General features: G+C 43.8%; 1 protein-coding gene across 7 annotated transcripts in view; it reads right to left on the bottom strand.

Moving 5' to 3' along the window:
• Window positions 1–12,755, bottom strand: part of PALM2AKAP2 (PALM2 and AKAP2 fusion) — a 385,911-nt gene that overhangs the window by 112,729 nt on the left and 260,427 nt on the right. For all 7 annotated transcript variants that reach the window (XM_080669981.1, XM_080669983.1, XM_080669987.1 and 4 more), the window contains one exon: window positions 8,010–8,095. In XM_080669981.1, the coding sequence (XP_080526107.1) occupies window positions 8,010–8,095 (86 nt within the window). The remainder of the gene's footprint in view (window positions 1–8,009; window positions 8,096–12,755) is intronic.

Here is a 12,755-nt window from a genome sequence, read left to right as displayed (position 1 = left end):
AAAGCAAGGAGGGTCAGGATTCACGCAAAATTGAGGGGGTTGGATAGGAGCGGATAGGAGGCCGCTGCTAAAATACAAAGACTGGCCTGCAGGTCTCCAAACTGGCTCTGCGTTGCCAAGGGCATCAAGTCTGGAAGGATCTTTGAGGGTCATTTGATGCTGACTTTGGAAAAGTGACCTCCACAGAAGACATCTCCATGGCCTCCATAGCAAACAGAATTCACTATGCCTGTACCCCTATGTTTTTTTTTTTTATTAAGGTATTATATGTGTACATATCTTACCATTGCCCCCCCCCCCACTCCCATACATGCCCTCACCCCCCAATGTTTTGCATCCGTTGGTTACTCTTATATGCATGCATATAAGGCATCCGGTTGATCTCTTATTTCCCCCACCTCTCCCTAACCTTGCCGCTGTAATTTGACAGTCTGTTTGATGCTTTACTGCCTCTGTATCTATCTTTTTGTTCATCAGTTTATAATGTTTTTTATTATTCACAAATGAGTGAGATCATGTGGTATTTTTCTTTCATTGACTGGCTTATTTCACTTAGCATAATGTTCTCCAATTCCATCCAGGTTGCTACAAATGGTAAGAATTCCTTCTTTTTTATGGCAGCATAGTATTCCATTGTGTAGATGTACCATAGTTTTCTGATCCACTCATCTGCTGACGGGCACCTAGGCTGTTCCCAAATCTTAGCTATTGTAATTTGTGCTGCTATGAATATAGGGTGTACCCCTATGTTTTAAATAGCCTTTCCTGGTAGGTGGGAGAAAAAGAAATTGGGTAACTCAGAATGTGAAGAATTTTTGGAAATAAAAAGTTTTTAAATCCCCCCTCAAACTCTGAAAATATTCAGTATGCCTCAGTTTATTTTTTAACAATGTAAATAAGTACCAGGCTTCTTTCTGAGAAAAGTTCTAGTGTACTAGAATTTTCTGTGCTCCTTTTTTGCTAATATTTAGTTTTTAGTCTCTTTATATAAGATAAAAGGGCAAGGTAAAGATAATATTTGGGATGTAGTTGGTGTATTTGATTAAAATAGCAGCCAACTCCTAGCCGGTTTGGCTCAGTGGATAGAGAATCGGCCTGTGGACTGAAAGGTCCCAGGTTCGATTCCAGTCAAGGACATGTACCTTGGTTGCGGGCATATCCCCAGTAGGAGGTGTGCATGAGGCAGCTGATCTATGTTTCTTTCTCATCTATGTTTCTAACTCTCTATCCCTCTCTCTTCCTCTCTGTTAAAAAATCAATAAAATATATTTAAAAAAATAGCAGCCAACTCACATAATTTCTACCCAGGAGATATTTCTTTAACATACACTAATATAGGTTTAACATGTGTCAATGTAAGAAACATTCAGACCCATAGAGAATTTTTGTGAGTTTATTTGAGCCAAACTGTCAACAATTGCCAGGAAGCAAAATCTCAATGGATTGAGATAATGCTCTGAGAAAGGCCATTTTGCACCTTCCAGGCATCCTCAAACTATGGCCCGCGGGCCACATGCGGCCCGCCAAGGACATTTATCCGGCCCGCTGGGTGCCGCTGCCTGTCCTGCTTAGCAGCCGACTCGTCCTGGGCCTGCAGTGCGCATAGGAATTTGTTCATAGTTTTTTTTTTTTTAAACTATAGTCCGGCCCTCCAACAGTCTGAGGGACAGTGAACTGGCCCCCTGTTTAAAAAGTTTGAGGACCCCTGTTTACAACCAAAATGGGAGACGTAAGTGGGTTACTTGAAATCCACTGGTGATAGATTAGGGAGGTGGGAGAAAGCCAAGTAGTTCTTTCACCTAGGTGGGTATAGAATAGATAACAGTCAACAATTAACTCAATAACAATGAGGGGATTTGTGGTCTCCACAGAGGCATTGCCTGAGCTTTGAGGGGTTGGAAAAAGGAAAATTACTTTGACATTCCAAAGATATGTTATCGTAGATGCAAAAAGATAACAGACAAGCTCAGTTAAGGTAAAGGTTGACCCTGGTCAGGAAAGATGCCATCCCAGGACATGGCTACCCACCATAAACTGCTGTTAGTTAAAAACTTTTCATTTCAGACCATCCTTTGTGGCTCCTTGAGGTCTCTGAGTTTGCAAGGCTGCCACACAAGCCTTCCCTGAGCAGTCAGGTTTAGTATGTGGCCCCTCTTCTCCCACACATAGATTGATGTAGTTCTCAAGAGTCATCAAATAAACGAAATCTAAGAAAACAATGCAGAGCCACACCGGTGAATAAAAGCAAGACACTTCCAGGATGTTGACACTGGGCAGTTCAACACCCCCCAGAAGAAAGGAAGCTCGGCGACCAGCAAATTCTTTTAGCACGTAGCAGCTTACCAGTGACTTGATTTGGGAATGCTACTCGTATGTAAAGCTTGCCTAGCCCAGAGGATATTAAAATGCTCCGTTAAAGTTTAGCCATCTTATAGGCTGTTTACTAATAACAGGATGTGTTTAAAATCCCTTTGAGAAGACAACTGGAGATATTGCATATAAAACATACCACTCTGGCCCTAACCGGTTTGGCTCAGTGGATAGAGCGTCGGCCTGCGGACTGAAGGGTCCCAGGTTCGATTCCGGTCAAGGGGCATGTACCTTGTTTGTGGGCACATACCCAGTAGGGAGTGTGCAGGAGGCAGCTGATCGATGTTTCTCTCTCATCGATGTTTGTAGCTCTCTATCCCTCTCCCTTCCTCTCTGTAAAAAATCAATAAAATATATTTAAAAAAAAAACACAAAACAAACAAACAAAACAAAAAAAAAACATACCACTCTGGTGGTTGCCCAGATCTGGAGGGAGGAGCAAATAGGGAATTTTGAATGGGGAGGAGGAGAGAATAAGGAATTAGTATTTAAGGAGCAGAGTTTCCGTTTGGGATGATGAAAAAGTTCTAGAGATGGATGGGATGATGGTTGTAAAACAGATGAATGATATAAACACTATAGAACTGCTGCACACTTAGAAATGATTAGAAGGGTAAATTTTATGTCATGTAAATTTTACCACAATACAAAAATATACCATGGTCCCTGGCCGGTGTGGGTCAGTTGGTTGAGCATCATTCTGTGCACCTAAATGTCACTGGTTCGATTGATTCCCAGTCAGGACACACACCCAGGTTGCAGCTGGATCCCCAGTTGGGGCATGTGCGGGAGGCAACCAATTGATGTTTCTCTTTCACATTGATGTTCCTCTCGCTCTCTCTTCCTTTCCCTTCCTTTCTCTCTAAAAATATCAATAAAAACATATATTTTTTTAAAAAGAAAAGATATTGATGAGATTGATAAGACCTCCCAAACCCTGGAGGCCGAGAGGAGGGTGTGGTGGTGGTGGTAGTAGCAGTGATCCTACAGAGGGAAAGTGGATCTCTTCCCCTCCCTCCACAGTCAAGGAAAATATCCCCCACTCAGAAAACAACATATATATATTCTGACTGGGCACCTGCAATGGGAGGGTGCTGTGTGTGCTGGGAAATTTAACAAATTAACAAACTATGGAGCCCACCCTTTAGCAAATAAAGAAAATCAACTCATTAAAAAAAACGAACTACACACAAATGGCCAATGAGCACATGAAAAGACACTCAGCATCATTAACCTTCAGGAAAATGCAAATCAAAACCACAGTGAAATGCCACTCCACACCCACTAGGATGGTTACAATCAAAACACAGATAATAGCAAGTGTTGGCCAGAATGTGGAAAAGTCAGAACTCTCATCCATTGCTGGTGGGAGTGTAAAATGGTGCAGCCACATTGGAAAGCCATCCGACAGTTCTTCAAAAAGGTAAACACTGATTTACCATACAACCCAGCAAGTTTATTCCCAGGTACGTGCCCATGGCAAATAAAAACATATGTCCACACAAAAGCTTGCTCAGGATTATTCATAGCAGCAGTATGCATAATAGCCCCAATGTGCAAACAACCCATACCTTATGAACGGACTAAGAAACAAAACAAAACACTGGTAAATCCAGTAAATGAAATGCTGTTCAGCACTAAAAGGAATTGAAATAGTGAGAGAAGCTATAATATAGACGAACTTCAAAAACACTACGTTGTGAAGAAAACCGGACACAAAAGACCACATGTCCTGCATTTCCACTTAAATGAGATGTCCGGGCAGATCTACAGGGACAGACACAGGTTAAGTTTGCTTGGGGTTGGCGGTGAGAACAGAGATGAACTCAAATAGGGCATGCGGGATCTTCATTGGAGTGATAAAATGGTTATAAAACTGGATTATGGTGAGGGTTGGTAAATTTACTAAAAATTTTTTTTAATTGTACACTTAAAAGTGTGAATTTTATGGTATGTAAGTTATAGACCTGAAATGAGTTGTGTTTTTAATGAGAGGAATGGTTAAAAAATGAACTGTAATTTAGAGGATCTAACAAGGGAAAAATAAAACACTGAGGCAGGTGGCACATGAAGGGTAAGTAGGAAGGAAGCCACAAGAGTAAGACTCAGAGGCGAGAATACAGGGGGTGGATCTGAGGAAGACCAGGGGTTCAGCTTAACCGCAGTAAATAAAGATGGATCTTCATTTGTGCTTTCAAAAATATTGATACAATATGCTAGACACTTAGCTAGGTGCTAGGGCCACACCCTTATAGAAATTATATCCAAGCAGGGGAGACTGGATATCAACAAGATAGGAACAGCACTGGCCAATTGCTCAGTGGTGAGGCCTGCAGACCTAAGGATTCTATTCCTGGTCAAGGGCACGTACCTGGGTTGCAGGTTTGATGTGCAGGAGACAATCAATAGATGTGTCTCTCACACTGATGTTTCTCTCTCTCTGCCTCTCTCTCTTCCTCCTCTCTCCCTTCCACTCTCTCTAAAAATCAATGGAAAAAATATCCTCGGGTGAAGATTAACAAAACAACAAAACAAAACAAAAAAAGAAAGAAAGAAAAGAAGAAGAAGAGTAGGAACAATTCTTAGTAGATCTGAGTGTATTAGTTTCCTGTGGTTGTCATAACAAATGACCACAAACTTGAAGGTTTCAGACAACAGAAATTCATTTTCTCACAATTCTGGAGGCAGAAACCCAAAATCAAGGTGCTGGCAGAGACACGCTGCCTCCCAAGGCTCTAGGGGAGGACCTCCCTGTGTCCTCCAGCTCTGGTGGCTCCATGTGTCCTGCGGCTTAGCCTGCTCATAACTCCAATCCCGGCCTCTGTTTCTTCACATGGCCTTCTCCACGTGTGTTTCTTCGTCTGTCTCCTATGAGGACACGTGCCACTGGACTTAGGTCCTACCTGGTTAATCCAGGATGATCTCATCTTGAGAACCTTAACTTGATTCCATCTGCAAAGAGCCTTTTTCCCAATAAGGCCACATTCACAGGTACCAGAGTTTAGGAATTGGACATATCATTTTTTGGGAAGGAAGGTTCATAATTCCACCTATTATACTGAGTGATTTAAAACTATTAGTCAGGCCCATCTGATGCTCCTGCTTCATTACATCAGTACATTCAGAGGGTGTTTTTAATGTAAATGCTCTTACTTCAAGGTTCCTCAGAATGACACACATTTGTTTATGAACAAATCCACTTATCTGAGTCATGTATATTTTTAGAAGCATGACTCGGTCATTTCAAAATAAGATATGATGTTAAAAGGCTACACATAAAAGAAAAAAACACACATTCAGACAATTACAGCATTGCAAAAACTTTTGCACCTTTTTCAGAAGGGAAATTTTTAAGCACAAGAGGAGTAATATGGAGGAAACCGAACTACGTCAGTGATTTCTGCTGCTATTCCCTTTGGGAAGTGTCAGTGAATCAGGTTTCACTGTAATTAACGTTTGAACAGAATGTTTTGTTTTTCCAGGGCCAAAGGAATACATCAGGAATGGCTGATATTGTAAGGATATGTGAAGTAGCTATTAGAAATAGGAATAGCTATAGATACATAAATACATCATGAGAAGCCTATAGTTAATTAATGAACATCAGACACTTTTAGAAACAGAAAAAATAGTACTGTAAGATACAGAAGAACAGGATGGATACTGAAAGCAGTGTGGGGTGGGGAACAGCATGACAACAATGGGGAAAAAATGACTGCAGATTAATTGGGAAACCTAACGGAGAAGAACTAAACAGAAGCGTTTCTCTAAGGTATATCCGCTAGAACAGTGGTTGGCAAACCGCGGCTCATGAGCCACATGCGGCTTGTAAGCCACAGTTTGCCGACCACTGACCTAGAGGTTCCACAAATCCCTCAGTGAGAAGAGACTAGCATTGATAGAGGAACTTAATCATATTTGTACAAATTTATTAGTGTATTTAAATATATTTCTATTTTGCCTAACTTGTTAAAGTGTATGGTGTTCATTCTTCACAGTGGGTTCAGTTAGGTTCTTGTGAAGAATCCTCTGTTCTTATAAAAAAAGTTCCACATACTAGTATATGCATAACCAATGGACACAGACAATAGTGTGGTGAAGGCCTGGGGTGGGGCAGGGTCTGGGAGGAGGGGGTAAAGAGAGAAAATTGGGGAACATCTGTAATATCGTCAACAATAAAATTAAATTTAAAAAAAAGAAAAAGAAAAGCAAAGGAAATGAGAATGACATCTAAATTGGGTAGACCCAAATAAAACTTCAGCCAAGATCCTGGTACTAAGGATAAGTAGACGGAGTAAGTAGCAACCTTATAAAATGGAACTCGGGTAAAACTTGCTTCTATTCGATTATGCCATTTGCATTTATAAAACAAACCCCAGTCTTTCTGGTCCTTTAACTATCTTCAATACATTTAAGATCAGAAACTAAAAATAATTCTTAAAATAGAACTAATTCTTAAAATGATGACAGAAGAATTCTTAAAATGACCATTAAGAAACTAATTCTGAAAATGATGACATTCTAAAATAGCACATTTAAATCTATCAAGTTTTACTATCAGCACCCATCCCTTCTATCCACAGACTTCTGAAACTTCTCTGACTTTGAACAAAAGCCAAGGAAACACCAACATATCACTGCAATTGATATTATTGTCTCGCAAAGTGTGCTAAACAGGATTACAAGCAAAGGAACTTTTAGTGCTGGATACTTAGATTAGTAGTTGACTTTTTTGACCAATCAGGCCCCGTCTTTCATTTAATTCCACTGTGGTATTTTTGTTTGCTTGCTCTAACACTTTTAACACAGATAACATAAGTTCAGCTTTTGCATTACAAAGGAAAGCTTGAATAAATTCATCCTGTATGTTCTTTGGTCCAACTTCTACGAGTAAAACCAGGAATTAAATATTTCTAGTTATATCTCAATATAAAAAGGGACATCGCTTTTTGTTTTGCAAAGAAAAATTCATAAGTGACATATACTTAAATTCTAATCATTCAAACAAAAATGTTAGAGAGCCCTCCCACCCCAGCCTTTGTTAACTGAAACATGACCAGAATTCCAAGAGCGGAGGACTATTCCTCTGTGTCTAATCAAGTAATAGAGGGGAAGTGGTTAAGTCTGATCAATTTGGCTATGAATCCCTTAATCTAGGCAATGATTACAAATGCATGCACTTAATTTGAACAGTGATAATTAGGTTGGCTTCCAGATGACTCATTTTGTCAACCTTTGGCCATCAGGGTTCCAGCTGGAGTGGGCCATGTGCTGCCTTCCCGCTGACATCAGTGGAAATCTTGAGTCAAGATCAAAGCTACTTGATGACTCTCTGACCTTTCTTCACAATGCACAGTGGGGCCCAGTTTCTCAGCTCAGAATTTTCAGATTTGTTTCACTTGCAGACAATCTACATCTAGAGATCCTACCACAGGCTCATCGGAAATCACATCTTGGATTCTAGCTTTCAGGCCGTTTCCTAATCCAAACCCCAAATTTTAGGAAATCTCACTTCAGTGAATAGAGAGGTGCTGGAAGGGTGGAGGGGTCGAGCTCATTTTACCCCTAGAAGTCTGCCACTGGCTCGCTTTCCTCTAGAAATGCGCTGTAAGAATTAAACTAGAGAAAGGATGCCTTACCTTGATGGTCATGTCTGCGCTGGATGCTTCTGTGGCATCGGAGGCTGCCTCATCGCCCTTCAGCAACACATTCTCCCATCCGACTCCTGGAAAATAACACAACCGTGGCATTGGAGCCAAGTGCAAGCAGCTGGCATGGATAGACACATCTGTCATTTGCAGATTCTAATCCCATGTGACTTGTAAAAGATACCGATGCTCATCCCCAGCACCTTACCTGCCTGGCAGTGGTACCCCACAGCTTACCTGCCTGGCAGTAGTACCCCACAACTTACCTGCCTGGCAGTGGTCCCCCACACCTTACCTGCCTGGCAGTGGTACCCCACAGCTTACCTGCCTGACAGTGGTACCCCACAGCTTACCTGCCTGACAGTGGTACCCCACAGCTTACCTGCCTGGCAGTGGTACCCCACACCTTACCTGCCTGGCAGTGGTCCCCCACACTTTACCTGCCTGGCAGTGGTACCCCACAGCTTACCTGCCTGGCAGTGGTCCCCCACACTTTACCTGCCTGGCAGTGGTACCCCACAGCTTACCTGCCTGGCAGTGGTACCCCACACCTTACCTGCCTGGCAGTGGTACCCCACAGCTTACCTGCCTGACAGTGGTACCCCACACTTTACCTGCCTGGCAGTTTCTGGGAAAGCTTCCTTTCAGAAGTGTGGGTCGTCAGCACCTCCTTTGTTTTTACTTAACCTCCAGCTCTGGAGTCCATTGTCTAAACCCTGTATCTTACAGACAGTTCTATTCTTAGCCTAAAGAAGAGGTTGGAATGCACTCCTTCAGAATCCAAGTCTCATACTGACATCTTACTTAGGGCTTACAATGAATCCCAGAACACGGAAACATGCACATCCGAATCTAATTCAGCACCCATAGAAACAATTCCAGATTATTCATTGTCCCACATTCCACACACCTACTGGAAATAATTGAGCTTTCACACTCGCTTGTAAAATCTATATATGCTTTCTCTCCAAGTCTTTGTTGTTGTTGTTGTTAATTCTCATCTGAGAATATTTTGTTTCCATTGATTTTTTTTAGAGAGAGTGGAAGGGATGGGGAGAGACAGAGATAGAGAAACATTGATGTGAGAGAGACATTTAATTGCTGATGCAGGACCTTCCAAGCACCCTTCTCCTTTACCACGGCACATGGTAATGTTCCAGGTAGTGGCAATTCTATCAGCCTGAGTGCCAGCATGGGGGTAATGCATAGCAGAGACACAGCCAACCCACAGTGGCCACGCAGCATGAATGACAACAAAATCTTTACTGTTTCAAGCCATAGGAGTTGGGGCTGTTTATTACAGCAGCATAACCAAGCCCAGCCTTAGAAGAAGAAGGAGCCCTCCCAGTCTTGCCTTTCCCATCAACCAGTTCCCATTATAGAGAGTTCTTTACAGAAATCCATGCTCTATCCTCTAATTCAACTCTGCCATTTAAACCTTATCTTGTCAACCAATTTATAATGATCCATACTTTCTACTTCTTTGGGGCCAGTCTCTGTTGCCATTGTGCTCAGTGCATCTCATGAAGGTTTACATCTCAAAGACAAGGACATAAGCCTGCATAGTCACATGTGCCATCGAAAGTTCCTTCAGTCTCTCATGCAGTACAATATGGCCCCATAATTTAGAAAGCCCCACAGAGTCACTTTCTGTTCTAGCCTCTGAACAGACCATTTCTTCTGCAAAGTATCAGATGATGCTGTTGGCTTGTACTAAGGATGGTGTTGTACAATGATTATGGATCTTGAAACTCTAGAATTTTTCAGGGTTTGGAGATACGTGGACTCTGAGAGATAGAAGGAGCTGTGACTGAGTGTGCAATCAGCAGATTAACACCTCCCTTGTCATCTTCACACTGGGGTATATAATTTAAGATACTTTTGGCCACAGGTAATAGAAAGTCTATTTCATGGAGGCTTAAACAAAGGATTGACTGGCTCAGAAGAAGAAGTCCCAAGGTAGTGTGGCACCACAGGTGGTTAATTCAATGGCTCCGTGGCTTCATGGCCTCAGTTCAATCTCTGCAATTTCTTTTTACTTTCCTCTGTGGTCCCAAGATGGACACAGCAGTCCTTTGTGTCATGAAAACATCCAGAGGCAGGAAAAAAGAGAAGTAAATAAGCCTTTTACAAAAGCACCCTCCCCACCTCCCCGAGCTGACCCCCAAAGTCTCACAGGTCAAAAACAAAGCGTAAATCTATCCCCAAACTGAACGTGGGAAAAGGATTGACTTGGAGCTAATTAATCAAGATTTAGCCCCTGGGTTGGGGAGCGTCTCAGCCTTCTCTGAGCAAACAGCCACCTGGAAGATGAACAAATGCACTAAACAGGATCTTGGCTGGCAAGAAAGGAGGGGAGACGTTGACGGCCATCACAGAAGCAACCAGTGGTCTGCCACCAGACGACATGTACAGATTGCAATGACAAACACAATTGCTTATACTTTTAAAATTTCTATGTTCTGTTCTATTTCTGTCAATAGTTTAGCTAGAAATAGATACTCGAGTTCATATAAGTTAAATACTCAGGTCATGTCAGGACTCAGCCTTAACTTCCTGTGGCAGCTCCTTGGAGATGACGCCTTAGCTCAAGGACAGAGTAACATTTCCAGCTCCTCCCTCCACTGTGAATGCACAGCTCTGATCATTAGTCTCACTTATTGGGGTGCTCATTAGGGCCTGAGCAAGGGGAGCCCTTAAGTGTGTCTGTCTGCTGATGTTTGCTCATCAGTGCTGCCTTAGAGAGCCCTTATCAATAAGCTTGTAAGCACTAGTGGGCAGGACTGGGCTTGACACCCAGTATCACCCAGGTGTCTGCTAAATGAGAAATGTAATTTGGGGGCTTCCAGGTTGGAGGGACAGGGGCTTCAGAGGGGTGTGTGGGGGAGGGGCAGAGAGTGCTCAAAGGATAAAAGAGGAACACTAAGGAAAGGGTGTGGAGAGCAATGGAAATAGTCGCACCTCCAAGTTGATTCACTCCCAGGGGTGGGCAAACTTTTTGACTCAAGGGCCACAATGGGTTCTTAAACTGGACCGGAGGGCTGGAACAAAAGCATGGATGGAGTGTTTGTGTGAACTAATATAAATTCAAAGTAAAGGAGCGGAGGGGAGAGCAAGAGAACCCTCCGCTCTTTCAGCTCCGCGGGCCGGATAGAGCAGCCGAACGGGCCGGATCCAGCCTGCGGGCTGTAGTTTGCCCACAGCTGCTCTAGACACTGAAGAAACAAGCAGACTGTGACCTGTCTTGTCCTCCAGAGCCAGGCCAGGCCTGGTGGCCCTGGACACTTGCCAGCAAACCCAGAAATAGTAACCACATGGAGGTGTGGTCACCAGATACAAAATGTCTGGGTGGTAAGACCCTGAGCACTTTGAAGACAGGGCTGTCCATTCATGGGCCCGACCCCCAGGCCCACCTTGCTCCTCAGTCACCCCCGGGCACAGAGCAAGATGCATTACATATTTCCTTAACTGAACCGGAGTTGGAAGGGGCCCTGAGGCTGCCTAAGCTGCTTTCTCATCAGGATAGAAGGCTGCTCTACATGGCCTTTTCCTGGTCATGTTCCTCACCACCTCCCAAGGTCAGGCTGGAATGGGCTGTCTTAAGAAGAGCTGAGCCACAAACAGACTGGGGAGGAAAACATCCCGGATGATGACCTATGTAGCCGGGCATAAGGAGGAACAGAGGACAGTGCAGGGCCTTCATCAGCTGCGAGTGTACCTTTTGTTTCCAGGGATTTTGGTAAAGCCTTCTCAGATGCATCCAACCTTCTTATCCATCCTGGCTATTCTCCTTCTCATCACACCTCTGCCTCAACCCCCATCAGCCCCTTGACCGAAACACAGCCATAGAACTGCAAGAAGTCTGGAGCCCAGCCCTTCGTGTTCCAGTGAGAGAACCGAGAACCTGAGATGGGAAAGAATGTGCCAAAGTATCATAGAAAGTAGCTGGGAAGCTGGTACCCAGAGAGACTAAATTGCCAGGTTTCCAAGACCAGGATTCTTCCTGGGGCCCACATGATAATAAATCCATTTTACAGATAAAAGACAGACCCATTGTGAAATCATTTTGCTTGATCACGATAAAAAGAATGGGGTTGCAGGCGTGGGCAAACTTTTTGACTCGAGGGCCACAATGGGTTCTTAAACTGGACCGGAGGGCCGGAACAAAAGCATGGATGGAGTGTTTGTGTGAACTAATATAAATTCAAAGTAAAGGAGCGGAGGGGAGAGCAAGAGAACCCTCCGCTCTTTCGGCTCCGCGGGACAGATAGAACAGCCGAACGGGCCGGATCCGGCCTGCGGGCCGTAGTTTGCCCCCAGCTGGTTAGGGCCTGGTTCCCACCACATCTTAGCTCTCTTCCTTGTCTGAGTCTCATCACAGAAGGCCTCAGCACTAAGACTTGCTCAGATATTTTTCTTCCTTGAATTGCCTTTGACTCTTGTTTCAAAAGATCTCACTTGATTCTTGGAGGAGTTCTCAGCGGGGTGGTCATTAAAACGTAGCGGAACTGCAGAACAATGATTTGCCTTTACACACTGGGCTCTGGGAAACCCCACCCAAGGATAAGCTGATGTGGCTGCTTCCTGGGGAGGGGAAGCCCTGCCCTGGGGTTTGGAGGAGGAGAGCAGGATGTCACCCCACCCCGCCCGCCCCACGGCAGGTGGCGCATCCCTGTCCATGAGTCCCAGCCTTCTCTTCCTCGGCACAGATGTGCGGCCAGGCCCTGGGCCCCTAGA

Source organism: Plecotus auritus (assembly GCF_963455305.1).
Source record: "Plecotus auritus genome assembly, chromosome: 5".
Lineage (NCBI taxonomy): Eukaryota > Metazoa > Chordata > Mammalia > Chiroptera > Vespertilionidae > Plecotus > Plecotus auritus.
This window is presented reverse-complemented; position numbering and strand designations above follow the sequence as displayed.